Source organism: Enoplosus armatus, chromosome 10, assembly GCF_043641665.1.
Source record: "Enoplosus armatus isolate fEnoArm2 chromosome 10, fEnoArm2.hap1, whole genome shotgun sequence".
Taxonomy (NCBI): Eukaryota; Metazoa; Chordata; class Actinopteri; order Centrarchiformes; family Enoplosidae; genus Enoplosus; species Enoplosus armatus.
In genome coordinates this window covers 6,483,022-6,501,092 of record NC_092189.1, presented here as the reverse complement: position 1 = coordinate 6,501,092, position 18,071 = coordinate 6,483,022, and the positions used below count along the sequence as shown (strand labels likewise).

Below are 18,071 nucleotides of genomic sequence, written 5' to 3'. Positions count from 1 at the left end.
ATAAAGTGATCATCTCTTTGTAAATCCAGCTGTCTTTCAGTTGTTCGCCTAAACAGGAGCCCCAAAGGGCCAACTTATCAACACGCCACATCAGTAATGCAGGAGCCCCCGTTCAGCCAGCCTGAAGGAATAGTTAATTTAGATGACAGAAGTAAGTTAACACTGAGAAGATTTGCTCTCCCTGAGTGGATATAAAATTCATAGCATGACGCTCACTCTTAGTCAGATTATTTGAGCGCCTTTGAGCTTGATCTTCAAAGAGCTAATTTTTGTCTAACCTTGCCCTGGAAATTTAAAAATTGAAAGAAAAGGAGAAATTGAGTGGAAATTGGCGGGATGAGGTTAGCACTCGTGGCAGCGTCTGGGCCATTCGGGGCTGCGAGCCGGCGTGTCTTTAAGACTGGAAACAGGCCTGTTCACCTCACTGTCTTTGAATGTTCCCTTTAGAAGAGACATGCTCCCTGCATAGACTTTACATAAATCATAAGACTCACTTAGCCTTGAGTGTTCATTCACATTAATGTCCCACGTAAATTTAAAATCCTTTTTTTGTTCCTGCGCTGCACTCTGCTCCGCCGGCCCCTCGTATATATTTCAGTGTCCGGTTCACTCAGTCGTGTTGAGTCTATAGCTGGGGGGGTGGGGGGGGGGGGGGGTTGGATCTGCCAAAGAGCTCCTGACACAATGTTATCACAACCGGTCTCACAAATTGTCACATACCCCGGCCACACTAACAAAATGTTGTGGTTCCCCTTGTAATTTAGAGCCCGAGTATGATCTGATAATGGAACATAATATTAGTGCAAGTCATTATTTAGTTTTCTTCAATTTCGCCCCGGTACAAAGCTGAATTCCCACAGGGCAACGAAATGTCAACATTAATAATACTTAGGAATGACAGGGCATGAATCAACTAGATGAGCTTTTCCATAACTGCAGAGCCAGATTTCAGCACTGTTTGATACAACGTCAGTGTACAGCAGGGGAAGTATTTTGATGTTTGTAGAGCAATGTTTGGACCCGCAGCCCCCCACCCTTTCAATCTGTAGCTGAGTCTGCCTCTCTTTGTGTCATCATTAGATAAGCACACTCTCCAAGACTATCTCATCATAATGAGGGTGCCATCTGAAGCAATCACCCAGGGAGATGGTCATTGAGTTAAGAGGGAGGGAAGGGGAGGGGTAGAGTCAGATAGCGCAGATAAAAAACTAAATGAAGTGAGCGAAAAAACAGAGACAGAGAGAGAGAGAGAGAGAGACCAAGACGGGTAACGCAGGAAGAGAAACAAAAGCATTTCAGAGGAAGGGAGTAAGTTGAAACAGCAGACTAAGCGGAGATGGAGATCATTTGGGGAATTCCAAAATTAGAGCTGCCATTGCATGCGCCCACACAGGCGTATGGCCACACACACACACACACACACACACACACACACACATGCGCGTGCACACAACTTGTCTTAGTCGCTCGGTGTTAAGGTCAGAGTCACACTCTGTCTCCCTAGGTCATTATCATGGGCCCTAAAATAGACAGCCAATTGTGTCACAGAGTCTGAAGTGAATGTGACATTGAATAAACAACCCCCGACCCTGAGCTCCTCGCTCAAGTCGGAGCAGAACACACTCTTTAAAACAAATGGAGAGAGGCTGACACACACACACACACACACACACACACACACACACACACACACACAAGCTCTAATATATAAATGGACACACACACATGCACGCACAAACATTAAGGGAGGCATTTTGCTCTCAGCACTACCAGCAAGTAATGACACATGTGGCTCAGAGGGAGTAAGCTGCTCGAGGACTTGGCAAGCAGCTGGAACTCTTGCTGGCATGTCTCACTGCTAAAGTATGCACAGACAGAAAACACACACATACACACACACAGGTCTGACCATGTTCCTCCTCTCCACCTCAGCGCCCACCCTCCCTCCAGTAGGCTCTAATGTTGTTCCATTCATTTGACTTCACTTTATTGTGTTAATGAGAGATACCGTTGAGAGGGGCTGGCGGTTGATTGAGGGTGAGAACGGCTAATCACTGGAACAGCTAATCAGTGCTTGTCGTAAATATTGATTAGTTCTGTGCGTTATGGACGTGCTCATTAACCAGTGTGTCATCTCCTCTCCTCTTTCTCCTCTTCTCCTGCTTTTCGCCTCTTTACCCTCCATCGCTTCCTCCCTCTTCTTGCCCTTCACCCCTTCCACACTTTCTCCTCATCCCCCCCCCCACAGCAACCTCCAACGGCACTGTCGAGGGCCTGGAGAACCGGGAGGGAGGCGTGTGCAAGAGCCGAGCCATGAAAGTCATCATGAAAGTCGGGCAAGGTAAATGTGCGCTCACCTCACATGTAGAACACAATACAGTGCTGCTGCCTTGAAGCCATGTTTCACTTTGGTGTGACATTTTCATTTATCGCTAGCATGACTTTGTCTGCCACCGGCCTCCGTCAGGACCTGCTCTCCAGAACAGTAAAGTTGTGTTATGAAATGAATTGGCCACCAGTGTTCATTTTTTATATGACTTCTTTAGGGGCATTTCCCAGGGTTCAGTGATAATTCAGTATTACCATTTCTGGACGTTCAGTGGCGTCGCATCTTGATGAAAATCAAGATTTTGTTGTCCAAATTAATGATTCCAATCAAAATGTAATTAAAAATGAACAAAATGAGTCAGTTCAGGTTTGGTTAGATATAATGCATAAACAGTGGGACACCATTTGTTTTATTTAATATTTGTTTTATTATTTTGATACGTGATTTTTGCATACAGTTGCATTTGATATACCGTATATTGGAATAGCAAAATATTATTAATATTGTGATTAAAATTTCAGTCATATTGCCCAGCCCTACCATTAACAACCATTTTAAAATATAGTAGTAAAAATATACTAATTGCACATTGTTAGATTGCAATGTTGGATTTTACAGGTTGTAACACAATATGGATACATTCAGAAAAAAAAATCATCTTTTTCTTCTTTACTTAAAAGGAAAAAATTAATTATCAAATAAAAATGAATATGTTATAGGACATTTAAAGTGTTTATTCATGTATTTGTCAACAATTAAACTTCTCCCACAAGCCATCCATGACTCATAAACCAGTCATGGATAGTTAATGAATGAATGATTGATATAACATAGAATAACATAGCTGCAATCAGATTTATGATTTTAGATTTTTTCAGATCCCTACAGTGTGTCATAAAATATTTTTAGCTGTTAGTACACGTGCACAAATAGCCTTCAAAACACATGAAGACATGCTGAAGGTTAATTCTTAACCTTGGAAATAGTAGTTTCACAAAAAACTCTTTAACTCAATGTTTACGTATTAGATTTCTTTTCTATTTATTAATAAAATAGATACAATTAACATAGGATATTCAAAAATGTAATGTAATACAATTAATATAATTAATGAATTATAATATAATTAATAAATAATATTTCACTGTTCACTGTCAATATTCCACATTTATATAAGTTATGAGGACATAAGTTATGAGGACATATTTTATATGATTACAACTGTATATTGTCAATCTTATTTAGAGTTCTAGTTGTTCACACTTCAAATGTCCTCATTTAAACTTACAACTACATTGTAGTGTATTGTAGTATGTTATAAGCTATTTATTGTTTGTATACCGCTTATAAATGCTTAAGACAGGGGTTAAAATACATTTTTACCCAAAAAACATTGTCTAAATGTAACTCCCAGATGAAGAGTTCAATATGGCTATTAATAAAGATGATCATCAAGTTTTAAATATCACTTTCAAACCAGATATTTATTTAGTCATTCAGGATATATACCTTACGACAATAGAGATTTATACTGAGGTAACTTTTGCTTTAATATCGCTGGTTGTATTAAGCCATCGCAGGCAATGTTGCAGATCAATAAGCAGGACTGCTTTATGGACTGTAGTATTGGATTTAAAGGATTTTTGCTTCAGTGTGATGAAGTACCCCAATTTGTATTTAGTTAGGTACAAATTCTGCCACAAAATAACCTTCCCATCTGGTTACTTTGTCTGTAATCATTTTGTCAATTGAATTTCCGGCAAAAATCCTATTCTGTACATCGATATCATGCTGAAAAATGTACATATACTGTAATACATCCACCTCTACTCGTCATATGCAGTAGTTTTGAATAAATATTTTTAAGTAACAGTTTCTGCAAATAGTGAGATCACTGAGAAATAACAACCTAACAAGAAATGACTATGAAGAATGACTCTACTCTAAATTGTAAAAAGGCCTCAGCTGTTCCTCAGCTGTTCCTCACCCTGATTCTTATACAGTAATCGCAGAATGAAAATGTGTTTGAAATTGGTAAGTAAGTGCATGGTCGGGGTAAGTCATCTAAAAATGCTGGAAGTAAACAGGCGAGCTTTGTTTAGATATCCTTGGACACAACATTTGGTTTGCATCAGACTTTTCACTTTTAGACACAGTTTTACTCAATATGTGGACGTCTATATCCTGAATTTGACAGCGTACAGTACACAGATGTGTTACTCTGTAAACATTCCCCCAGTCCTCAGTGTGGTTGTTTTGACCGAAACAGACACTAACCACCATCTGAGAGGAACATCTGCCTGCCATGATGATCTGATTCCAGCTTAAAAGCTGCATCTCAACATGTCAAAAATAAACTGAGAAATCTGCAGAGTGTGTGTGTGTGTGTGTGTGTGTGTGTGTGTGTGTGTGTGTGTGTGTGTGTGTGTGCAGATATTTGAATGCTGGCTAGTGGGATGACAGCAGTGTATGCTGGCAGTCGGTGAGAAAATAGAAGCTAACAAGCTGCTGATGCTAGCAAGGTCTGAGTCGGAACAAATTCAGCAGATACAGTGAAAAATACCCACAACCATCTCGGGAACAGACAGGCATTGCATTATCTTTCCATGTAGGTCAATTTGAGCATCCAACAGCCCAGGATTGCAACACACACTGCCGAATGACAACACGGCTGCATGAGTGCACACAGGCTTTTACACTAAACTATTAACTGGGAGGAAAACAAATCCCTGCGCTCACGTTAATGAAAATTGAGAGGAAATGTCTTATTCGAGGAAAGTTATAGGAAAGTTCCTCTCAGCTTGAGTCTGTGTTTCTGTGGCTGCCGGCTGTTCCTCAACTTTGCCAGAGCTGTGCGCTCATTACCCAAAATGGTCCGAAGCGAGCTGTCACTCACAATCAATGTGCCCTAAAAACCTTGTTAGAAAAGATGCTGTTGGCCCAGCTGCTACTACTTTTAAATCTATTTCTGTGAGTGGAATTCTTGATGCATAATGTACCCGTCTAGCCCAGGAACTATTAGAAGACGGGCCGAGAGAAATTAGAGCGGCGACAGAAATTTTGATGAAAATCTTTCGGTTTGTTTTCCCTGAAAATGGAAACAAAGGATTATTCTCATTATTGATTAACCTGACAATTGTTTTATTGATTAATCGATCAATTGTTTTGTCTATAACATGTCAGAAAATACTAGAAAATGCCCCAGATGACGTACTGTATTGTACTTCAGCACAATGTTGAGGTTACTTGTGTATTACACATTTATTGGGCAGCTAAAGTTAGTAGCTACTATAATACTTCCTCCACCACTGTTATCCGACCATTTGATGCAAACAGTCTCAAAGATATTGAGTTTACAGTCATATATGACAAAGACAAGCCTCATTTTCATTAATCAACATTCAGCTGTAGTTATCATAAAAGCAATATAATTGGCTACCTTTAGAAAGATCACTAGTGCTGAAAGAATTTGTTGATAAATTCATTGACAACAAAATTAATTATTGTTTAAGTAATAGGCCCCATATCAAGCCAAAAATCCCCAACATTTGCTGGTGCTAGCCTGTGAAATGTGACAGTTTGCTGCTTTTCTCTGTTTTATATTATATTTGGCTTATGGACTGTTGGTCACACAAAACAAGTCATTTGAAGATCATCTTGGGCTCTTGGAAAATTGTGATGGGCATTGTTCACTCTTTTGTAGGCTAAAAGATAAATCAATTAACTGGAGACAAAAAAAGCCCTCAAAAAATGAATCAATAAAGAAAACAATCAGCCCTGAACTCTACCTTCTGCAGCCACACCAGAAAGCCCGGGCTCTGCTTGGCTCTGACCCCATGTGCTATTGTGTTTAAGCCACTGAATGCCAACACTTCCTGTGGCCAAGTCCCCAAGATCTTCCCATATGTCCACCGTACTCCTTTTTGCACTTTGCTCCATGGATTATATTTTGGTGACTCATGCCAGCGTGCAATATGTGCACATTCTTTTAGTGTTACGGTTGCATTTAACTGTGGAGACACTCCCGGGCGTAATCACGTTGACTCATCTGTTTTGCGGGAAATTATGCGCCGTGACACGACGATATGTAATTGTACTTTAAATGCCTCGTGTTCCGTCTTTTGTCGTTATGTAAAATGTGAAGTAAAGAGGAAGGGAAATTGATTGAAGGGGAAATACGGGGGAGCCCATATTTTATACATCCATCGTTGTTCAGCTCTCTCGTTCTCCTCCACCACATCATGTCAGTGTGCTCATTAGAAATATGTTGACTCACAGCCTTGCACGCACCCCCCCTTCCCTCCCCTCGTTTTCTCTCCCTCTGCCTCTCCCAACATATCCGTCTCTCTCTTCTGTCGCTCGATCATTGTCTCCCTCACTCTCGCTCTCACTCCTCCTCCTCCTCCCCTTCCTCCTCCCCTCCGCCTTCTCCCTCCCTCTGGCGGGTTGGCAGTTCTGAGGTAGTTGCTGTCTGCATAGCTAAGGGAAATGTCAGCAGTACAACACCGAAAAATGGGTCAGAACATTAGAACGCTCTCCGCACATGCTCAGTGACACACACAGTGTTGGGGCTATAAGTACGGAGAGAATCAGATCACTGTGTCCTCTCGTTTCCTCTGCCATACATGAATGTTCCCACTTCTCACTCCTGTCTTTTCTCATCAATTATTGACAGCGCACAACAGCTCACGGCGAGCTTCACCACTACTGCAATCAGTACGGTGGTCTGGACATGGCGAAGATAGAGGAGGAGAGGAGATTCATTTGTTAATAGTGTGGTTATGTTTGCCAGAGAAGAGTGGATGACGCCCATGAATTTACGTCCCACTTTTGTCGTTCCATATTATCCATATTTCCTCCCTTTTTCTTCTCTCTTTCTTTATCGTTCATATCTTCCAGACATCCCACACCCGAATAATTTCCCCTGCGCGAGTCTCGACCAAACTGGGGGTGGAAATAGAAAATAGACTGCTTGACTGTCACACACACACACCCGGCACGCAAACTTGCCACGAGGGACTCAAATGTAAATTGCCTCCCCACACGCCCTCCTCTCTATTTCTCACACACACCCCCTGAGCAGGCCTTCGGGCAGATGCAGATAAGGCCTGATAGAGGAGAGAGGCATCTGATAGTGTGCTGTGGAATCCATCCGACCGGCTTCGGTAATAGTTTATAACTTCGTCTTCTGTCTGCCGGCCCTGCCCTTGTAAAAAATAAGCCACGGCGCGGACGCATCAGTGTTTACCACACACAGACTTCAAAGTGCGTGTGCTGAAATCACAACAGACGGACAGATAAACGGTCTGTTTCCTTTGCGTCCCCCTCTGCGCTTATGCAGCCCCCCGCCTCTCCTCGTCTCCTCTTCTCCTTGCCCCCCCCCCCCCCCCCCCCGTCCTGTCCTCCTATTCTCTCCTCTTCAGAAGTGTGCCTCTTTTCAGGCAGGAGTTAAAGCCAGAGCAATAAATAAGGCATATTATGGCCTTTTAACGTGATGAATAATGTAAAACAATAAAAAGTTAATATATAACTACTTTACCCTCATTCTGCCATGCCTAAGTGTATTGTAAGAGTGTTCTAGGTGTGGGTTTATGTGTGTGTACGTGTGTGTATGTGTGTGTGTGTCCTCCGCTCTCATGAATGTGTCAGTGTTGGAAATGCCTGTCTGAGTGTTTGCTGAAGGAGCTGCTGATGTAGATGTGAGCTCATTTTTTACGACGGGACAGGGATACTGGCGTGTTTCACAGACGTTCGCTAACTTGTCCTTCCTCTTTTTGTGCTTTCATCTTCACTTCTGAGACGCTTTCAACACATGCAAAGATAACCTTCTCAGTGTATAAAAGATATATCAAAAGATAATAAAAAATAATCCCAGCCGGTGCAGAGGAACAAGTCGTTGTAATTCAGCGCATGCAACTCGCCAAGGCTGACTTTCTGTGTGTTTTTTTTTGTTTTGTTTTGTTTCCCACAGTCCCAAACGCGGTGAACCCAGTGGCGCCGGAGGCTCCAGAAGACAACGCTATACCGGAGTCCAGTCCCAGTCCGCCTGACCGGGGTCGGATTGGACCCGAGATGCCAGGAAACTCCGGTGAGCAGACTGACAGACCAACGTTATGCCCATAAACCACAGCAGCTTCACACTCTTTACAGAATCATTTCTAGTTTCTAGACTGCAAATATTTTAGTAAAATAAAGGTTTTTGAAATGTAAAAGACGAATATTCACAGCCTCAAGTGTTTCTCTATTAATTAATCACATTTAGCCTGAAAAGAGAAAATAAAAATCATAGTTGAGTCTCCCAAAGTAACTATTCTCTCATATGGTTTTTTCTTGCCGCAGGCGTTCCTTTCATTTCTGGGGGTCAACATGCTAAAGAAGGTGTAAAACCAATGTTGTACAGAATACGTTTCATACTCACCAAAATGCAGCTTGCAATAAAACAACAAGAAACCCCACCCAAAACAAACACAGCTCACCCTGAGTCACTTTCCTTATTCATACTCTACACAAAGGGTGTGCTGCACCCAAGGAGACTCAAAGACAGGCCTCTTTATTATATATCTTTTAAACCTCATTAGAATTGCAGATAAATGAAGATGAAAAGCAGAGATAATTGAAGAAGTCACTCGAGCCTCCCTGGATGCTCTGGGCCCTCCTTGTTTCCTGTTTTCACCAGCACCTTTCATAGCTCGCTTTCCACAGGAGGGGCCGCTTCTTAAACTTTTTGACTTACTCCACAACTTTGTGCGCCACAAACTTCCTCCAAGTACAGACTGTTCTGCCTGTCCCAATGTGATAAGCCGTCCTCATTTAATAATTGCTTATTTGACATTAGTTGCTCTATAAAAAGATTTCCTAATGTCACTTTTCCCTATACCCGGGCTTTTACCTGTCTACCATTGTTAGATCAGTGATTATGTCAAGTGAAGAAGTGGAGGGTGGAATGAAGGACGTGTCACTGCGGTTTGAGGGGCTGATATTTCAGGAATGAAATGTCTGACAGCCTCTCTCCAGCGCCCAGAATGTACGAAATTCCTCGCGCCTCTGATTTCACAGATAAGGCTGGAAACGGTAGCTTCCAGTGATGTCATTTAGCCGTGATAAGGCGTAAGGCGCAGTTATCCCCTCCTCAATAAATGGTTAAGTGCCGAGTGGTCAGCCGAGTGCGGAGACACACTCATTAGTTGGGATGGCAGTCTCAGGAGGTATGAGGCTTTTGTGTGCCTGTGGGGGGGAGTGGGGTGGTCATGGACAGTAAAGAGGTGGTGGTGGTGGGAGGAGGTGAATGCTGCTCTTTGGCAGCAGCTGCATGCATACATGGAAAACAGATTTGGTTCTTCTCAGATTTCAGTCACTGGAGGAACCAGTCATTCTCTCTCTCATCTCGTAACAGCCCCCACCCCCCTTCCCCCGTCCTCCCCCCTTCATCCTGAACCCCTCAGACAAAAGGATAAAATAAAATCAGATGTTCAGATATGCCCTCCTCATTTTTTTTCCATATCTCACTTGGCCTTTGCCATACAAATGTGGCCTCGACATGTCATGCCTGTTGCCCGGGCTCAATCTTATCGGAGCAGGAATCTTTGTCATGTTGAGTGACAACTACAGATTTCATTCGGGGGCTATTTTGATTGAGCTAATTCAATTAGATTACATCAGCGGGGCTGTTAGTCACATAGAGCAAACAACAAACGGGGATGTGATCACAGTTGATTTATAGTAGGCACAGAACTGTAAGATCTGCACGACAGGACTGGCTCACTGTAAATGTTATTACTTCTCTGATTCTCTCTAAGGGACTGTATAAAACTTATTTGGGTGGGGAGGGGACATTTTATTTTACAAAAACAAAAGGCCCTCTATAACAAAAAACAACAATACCCCCCCCCCAATATCTCAAAATGATGTAATTACTGCAAATGTAACAAACTGGTGAAACTACAGGCTGTATAGTAAACTGTTATTGTAGTCACCCGATGAGTAAACCAGGAGCAGGCAACAGCTCTGTGCTGGAGGGCTTGTGCGACGTTATATTTTATATATATCCTCTGCATGTGGCAAAATGGAGCTCATTAAAACCTTCTTTCTATTGTAACTATTTGATCTTTTTTATATTATAAATCTCACACATATAAAATTGAAATAAAATTTAAAAAAAATAAAAGACCATTTCTCGCAAACAAAAGTTAGACTTTAGACTGCCCTCCCTTCAGCAAAAATACACTTATAAAACCTCCCCCTTTCTGACCCCTCCTCCCTCCCGAATAATTTGTGTACAGTCCCTAATCCTTCTCTCTTTTTATTTCTCTCTTAAGACACCATGAATCAGGACCAGTCTGGTTCCTCTGCAAACTCGGACGGTATCCTCAGCTCCAAAGTGGCCGTGTTCTCCGCCATCGGGGCCGGCTGCATCATCTTCCTCTTGCTCATCCTCCTCCTCGTCATCCTGCTCATCAAGATGCGCAAACGCGCCAGGAAAAACGCCCACTCGCAGCCCCGCCCCTCGGCGCTGTCGCTCAGCACGCTGTCCAATCCCAAGCTGCCTGGGGGCACGGCTGGCACGGAGCCCAGTGACATCATCATTCCGCTGCGGACAGAGAACAACTACTGCCCTCACTATGAGAAGGTGAGCGGAGACTATGGCCACCCCGTCTACATAGTCCAGGAGATGCCCCCGCAGAGCCCTGCCAACATCTACTACAAAGTCTGATGCGCTCCGCACAGCCAGCGACACAGTCCGGAGAGAGAAAGAGAGGAGCGCTTGATTTATGTTCTTGGGAAGAACACTTTCCTTTGCATTTTGGGGACTTGATCCTTCTTCAAGCCCGTGTTATTTCTACCACCTGCTGCACAAATCTGGAGAGACACGCACTGACCAGTAACCAGCGGGGTTGTGAACTGACTGATGAGAGAGGTTTATTCTGTTTGTTTGGGTTGTTTGACAATCCCCCCCCCCCTCCCCCTTCTTCCTCCCCTCTCCTCCCACGTTCTACATCTTTCTGCTGTGGTCCGACGGGGGGGTGGGGGTGGCACTGGAGCGAACCAACAGATGGAACTCTTAGCTTCCTGGTTCGCTGTCACCTTTAACGGGCAGGATATAACTTATCTCAGTTCCCTGAAGTACAGTCCGTGCTACACCCAATTAAACACACCATCCTAGCACACTAGCCAGGAACAGGCAGACACAGGCCCCGGACGCCGCTCAGTCGGCAGTTTGTGTGCAAGCATTAAACGTGTGTGTGTCTCTGCGTGCGTGTGTGCGTGTGTGTTAGTCAGGGCTCCGTGCTGGGCCAGGAAACTCTCCAGGTAGCTCAGGTATCAGACACAGTGTGTGAAATAATGTGTTCCTCTCCCTTCGCACCTCTGATGTTTGCCTTACTTACTATTTTTGATGGAGGATTTCCTCGAACCCTGATTCAGTTCACAAAGCAGTTGTATTTTGTTAGACTTTTCCTACAAGTGCACAATGTATAGAGTTGAATAGATCATCATTATCACTCCATCTTCTCGCCACCCACGTCATTCATTGCGGTCATGTTTTTTCCTGAGAAAGTACCTTGGCCTGGACTGTTGATGTCGAGGTGTGTGTGTGTGTGTATGTGTGTTCCTGAGAGTACTCCCTTCTCCACTGGTCTGATATGAGTTTTACCATTACTCTGGTATTTATGACCTACTTGTGTGTATTTGAGGGTGTGTCCTTCGTGAGTGAGTGTGTGTGTGTGTTTGGGCATGTCCAGACCAGTCTTGTATCTGGGCAGAGTTATTGGCTTAGGAGTAGAACACTAAGTTACTGTATCATTATCTTCAAAAGCAAGACAGACTGATGAGCCGACAGACAGACAAGAGCTTACGAAACCTCTCCAGTGCTCCAGTTGGCAGCGATTGAAGGTTTCATGAGTCTGATGAGCTCTGGGGGAGATGGTTTTTAAGACAGCAGGCAGGTTGATATTTGTTTGTTCTGGCTTCTGGTGCTACGGTGTAAGCATCAAACAGTCAGTCTGATGCCTGCTGCCTGGGCGAGGTGGGCGTAGGTTGGACGGTGGGCACTGATTGGCTGGCCTACATAGGTAGGATGCCCTATATATAAGTTGGATGGCAAGCTACGGCTGAACATTGGGATACAGTATTGTCAGATGCCAATTGGCTGCCATCTGTGGATGAGTCACTGGAGTGCGCAGTCAGTGGCGTCGCCAGCGTGTGACTAATCTATGTGCCATCTCCGTGCCCACACTCTGCAGCCGGGGAGGGAGCGAACGAGCGAGAGCGGCGGCGGATAAAGGAGAAAATGTTCCTGTGACTTGGCTTTAACCTGAGAGGAAAGATGGCGGTGTGGATGGTGATGAGGGGTGGGGGGGGTGGGTGATGGGTGATGGGTGAGGTGGGGGGTGGAGGTAGTTTAGCATTAATTTTTTTCCCATCCTCTCACCAGTTGTGCTGTGAATAAAAATGCTGTGCAGAATATTCCACTGTCAAGGTGTTCAGCCAGTGAGGACACTGCAGCTCAGCTATCACACAGCCCAGGGCAGCGGCACCGAGACAGGATTTACTGCAGCTGGATGTGTGCACACCGACGCTCGCTTCTAGGTGGTGGCGGTGGTGTTTGAATCTGTCTGCGTGCACATGTAGGTGCTTCTATGTGTGAGTGCTTATTTGTGCTTATATGTGCAGTTTTTCTGCATGTGTGTGTGTTTGTGAATGCCTCTGTCGTCTCGCAGCTGAACAGACTTGTTTTTTGGGGACTGGAGCTAGGTGCTCCAAACAGTGTGGCTGCCAAAGTGTGGAGCGCCGCAGTCCCCGGTTAATGATGTGTGAGAGGAGAGGGGAGCAGATAAGGACAGCTATTCCTCAGCACGCAGACACAAGCTGACGCTTGACGCACATGTGCACACACACACACACACACACACACACACACACACGCTCGCGCGCTCAGACACACCGAGACTGACGGGTCCAGGTTTATCTCCAGTCAAACGGTCAGACTGCCAGTTAATGTTTATTCACCGGCAGATACACCCATCATCCGCTGCCACATACTATTGCCATCCACGGATATATACACTGCTGAGTTAAAAGGCAGCCCAGCTTGAAGACTCGGGGAAGACTCCAGTGGCTTTTTGCGTGTCGTTAACCTCAGAGTTAACAACCTAAACAGCTGCTCGTGCTTTTGTGGTCCTGTGTTTTAACTCAGCATGCAGCCCTCAGTGGCCCTCTGTGAAACACATCTAGATCAAATATTTTTGTTTCGGATCGGTGCGCATCCATTCACCTACACCAGCCAAGGGAGTCATTACCAAATTACCACAAACCATATCTCATTTTTATTCATTTTCGTGACCACTTAATGTTATTCAAATTTTGGGGGAGAAAAAAAAAAGTAAAAAAAAGAGAGAGAAATGTAAATATATGGATAGAGCCCAATTTAAGATGTAATTTCACCTGAACACTGCTCATAAGAAAAGTTTAAGATTAGATTTTTGTAATGGAGGATGTTTGTAAATAGCTGTCTTTTTAAAGTGTGTTTTGTATGAATCCTTGCATTTTTGTCTCTGTTTGCAATATGTTTTTATTTTATTTTCTTTTAGAGTTAAACGGAATATTGCAACGGACACACAAGCTGTCTCTTATGTTTTCGCAGTGTCCAGTATTGTCAAACGGTCTTTGTTACCACACGTGTTGAAAACAAACGGGGGTTCAGAGTTTTTACATCGCCATTCAACAGGATTCTAGTTGCTCAAAAACTGTTCAGGACCGAAGCTTTGTCACCCAGGCGGCTTTGAAATGGATAGGTCATTGAAACTATGAATGATAAGGCCCCTTCCCTGTTGGAGACAGCACTTAACTCTGCATATGAAGACTGTGTAATTCCACTGCCTTTGAGTTACCTACACCTTCCACTCCATTATAAGATGTAACAAAAGCATTTTGGTCCAGAAAGATGAATCTTTTCTCAGTTTTAATAAGTCTATCGGGCCAGGCAGAGAGAGAGAGCGAGAGAGAGAGAGAGCGGGAGAAAAGGGGCTACGTATGAGAGTGTGACCGTGCTGCGCTCGCCAATAAATCATCCGGTTTACACCACTCATTATCTCCCAGGCGGTCCTTTGTTTTAAAGTTGCTCTCTCCCCTCTTTTCTTAATTTAGCACAAGGATGTTGCTCATGGTATGAGCCTCACTGTAGGTTGATTTCTGCTATTGTTCAAAGCCACAGTATTACTTTTCAATGTGCATGTGTAAGCAAAACCTGTTGAATTTGTTTCCCTTTGTTTGAATCATAACTGTCAAGTTTTGTTATTTTATTTCTTTATTTTTATTTTTTTGCCATTCACTTCTTTTCGCCGCTTCTCAGCGTAACCTATTGGCACCAGCTACAATGGAAATAACGTTCCACCAGTTTGGAAACTACCGCATATTGATAAATAAAATTTTTCCCATGGAACTTGTTCTGGAGAGATGTTCTTTCTTTCTTGCTTCCTTTGTTTTTCCTTCAAGCATTTTACAAAATGTGGGTAAAAGAGCTCCTTTCCCATCTCTCTGACCACCTTGGTTCATGGTGGGAGCATAAACCAGCCGCCCACGCTCACAGCACTTCCCTCTCAGCCCCCACCACCAACTCCCCCAAACCCTCACCTCAGGGGTCAGTGCTGCACAGATGGGTTTGTTCTGATACATTAGTCAGATTGAAATCACAAGCAGGCTTCATAAATTCATATTCAGGGAGTATGGACACGCCTTTTTGCATAGTAACTAATACCCGTATCAACCCGCTCTGCCCTGGTGTCCTCCAAAATTACATTTCTCCATACATGATTAAATCTGATTGGCCGCACTCGGCATTTCCATTGCGTTTTGTCTGAAATTACAGCCTGCGTTTAGCCGGATGAGGAACAAACTCTGAGTCCTTGGTGAAAGCAGAGATGGCATGAAATGTTATTAAAGTGATTGGGCATTTTCTCTTGACAAACACGTCAGTGTTTGTGGGCATGGCTTTCGTGTGGCTGGTGATGTGAGCAGAGACGGAGTGGGCGAGTGAAGAGACGGATGGCAGCAGAGAGAAAAAGTCAGGGCAATGAGAGACATAATGCGCCTGTGGCTTCACTGGTTGCACCCCCCTCCCCATCACCCCCACCCTTCACTCCCACCCTCGCTGTTTCTCTCTGCGCCCCGGGGCAGGTACGTTCATCTGGTTTCCTGGCTCGGTCCCGAGACGCCCCCATAGATCCACGTTACTGTGGGTTTATTAAAACCTTCCCCCCACTGAGCTACTGTGTGTGACTGCATGTTTTTCTGTGTATGTCTCTCTCTCTCTCTTTCTGTGTGCATTTGCCACAGGGTGCTTCTGTTGTTCTACAACAGAGTCAACATCACAAAATTACAAGTATTACTGTTGCGGCATGCACTGCAGCATTTTCACTCTTCATTTTTTGGAAGATGCACCCTCTAGATCCTTAATAAATATTAGCTTGATATTCAATTGTCCAGTAGATTCAACAGTTGAGTTTGAACGTTTTGATACTAGACATATATACATACATACATATATATATATTGCTACAACGATTATCAAGGGTTGTCTCTTTAATTTCATTAATTTCTGTCCATTTACATATCAGTATTTTAGCATTTGCATGCTTGGACACCACTTCATTTGCATATTTAAACACCAGTACATTAACTGCAGCAAAAAACACCCTTGTGAGTTTTCACTTGATGTGAGCATGTGTAATTCCCCACATTGTTATTTTTTTTCATTGTGTAACATGGTGGCTCTCATGTCTTTATAGATGAAACAAGTCACCTGGGAAAGCAACAGCTGCCAGCAGTTTGAGGTGGCTTGGGAACAATTTAACTTACACTCATTTTCATCCATGACCATGAATACTAATTGTGAAAAGAACTTCCAAGTGAAGCCTTTTTTTCTTTCCCAGTACAGTTTGTAATGTGGAGAAGAAGTAAATCACTGGAGATTAAGGCACTGACACCTACAAGCAGAGCAAACTCACATTTTCATTTGTGAGATGATGTTGAACTTTCTTCTTAGGCTGAAAAACATAAATTCACAGAGTGTGCCCACCATAGTAATTACTTTCAAACTGATGCAAACTAAATGAGCACAGTGCCTTTTAAGGTGAGGAAACATAGATTAATGCCTGAAAGCTGAGTAATTCATTGTGGATTGCACTGACGGTTGTTAGCCTCAGATGATCACCAACCGGTTGTGCATTAGCATAGTTTACTTATCATTTTGTTTACTATTACATCACTGCCTGCAAGCAAAGCCATTTCCAGTTCTGACAAGGCCAAGAGGCCAGCAGAGCTTGTAAAGAAGCCACGGATGGAAAATAAAGTTGTCAGTGGCAGATGTAAAGTGATAGCTAACCAGATGAGGGAAAGAATTCAATAACACCAGTACGATTCCTTTAACGGCGTCTGTTGGCACCGCATCTTAGTTTCCCCTCACGTTATTTCACACTCTCCGCTCCCACACTGAAATCTGCTGCATGCGCAGACAGTGCCCTTGATCTGTTGAAGCAAGGAAGTTCAAACTCTGCAACTTCTCAACTGTGACCGTGCATCCAGAGGGAGAGTCCGTCAATATAGCTCTTAAGCGATTTGGTGCGCCATCTCTTAATGTTTTCTCATATGGATCGTGCCGGAGACTCGTAACTCACACCAGAATCAATATGACATGCTATGGGACATGTTCGTTCTCATGTAATGTACGTATACATATTTAATGAGTTAATGCATCACTCGCCAGTCATAAATAATGCAGGCCCACTAATGCCTTTCATCAAATGATGCTCATCAAATATCAAGCAGATTTTTGGTCAGTCCTATAGCTGTACAGAGGAAACCTGAGACGACGCAGAGAAGCAGAAACTGAGAGAAGAAAACCATGAAAGGAGAGTTCATTAGTCAAACAGTAACATATGGATCGCTCATGAAAGGGCTAATTAATGTGATTCAAATTCCAATCAATGGGGAAACTATATCTAAACAACGTTGCTATTTAATTCCTCAGAGCGACAGGAAATGGAAATTCCACCCAAGCATCTTGATTCTTTTGGGTTTATGGTATGCTTCATTTTTATGTTTCATTACACACACACACACACACACACACACACACACACACACACACGCACACAGCCGTCAGCCACATATTGATGGCATTGTTATGACCAGAACATGCCTGATCAGGCTTGGGCCATGGCAGGGATCCAGGTCTGACCGAGACTCATCAATCATACAGAGAGTGAGAGAACCTAAGAGACTTACACACATAAAAACACACACACACACACACACACACACACACTCACGCACACATAGCTGGGGTGGCTGGCTGCTGGGTCACAGGTGTGGAGACCAAGGAAGAAAGTGGGAATTATTCCCTTTCTTTCTTTCCCTCCTCCCCTTTAAAGAGAAACAGCTCTCCCTCCCTCCCTCCCTCCCACGTGTTTGAAAACATCCCATTTCCATCCACATTCCCTTCACCCAATTTAAAACCCACACTTCATTCGGCCCCTCAGCATCACCACCCCTCTCCTCCTCCATTTCCTACTCTCAATTAGGCCATGCCTCGAATCTCAGGCATTATCTCTACTGGCCATTTATATAACATGACTCCAAAACGCATTTGCACAATTTTCCAATTACAGTATTATGCCTTGAAGCTTCAGTTCCTTCTGTCTCTCTCATTTCCCCCCCTTTCACTCAAACTGCTCTTGATGTTTAACAC

At 43.7% G+C, this 18,071-nt stretch overlaps 1 protein-coding gene across 1 annotated transcript in view; it reads left to right on the top strand.

The window, feature by feature from the left end:
• Nucleotides 1–11,286, top strand: part of efnb1 (ephrin-B1) — a 54,886-nt gene extending 43,600 nt beyond the window's left edge. The window contains exons 3-5 of the mRNA XM_070913304.1: nt 2,249–2,341; nt 8,301–8,417; nt 10,645–11,286. Coding sequence (XP_070769405.1) covers nt 2,249–2,341; nt 8,301–8,417; nt 10,645–11,039 — 605 coding nt within the window. The 3' untranslated portion in view covers nt 11,040–11,286. The remainder of the gene's footprint in view (nt 1–2,248; nt 2,342–8,300; nt 8,418–10,644) is intronic.
• The last annotated feature ends 6,785 nt before the right edge of the window (nt 11,287–18,071 follow it).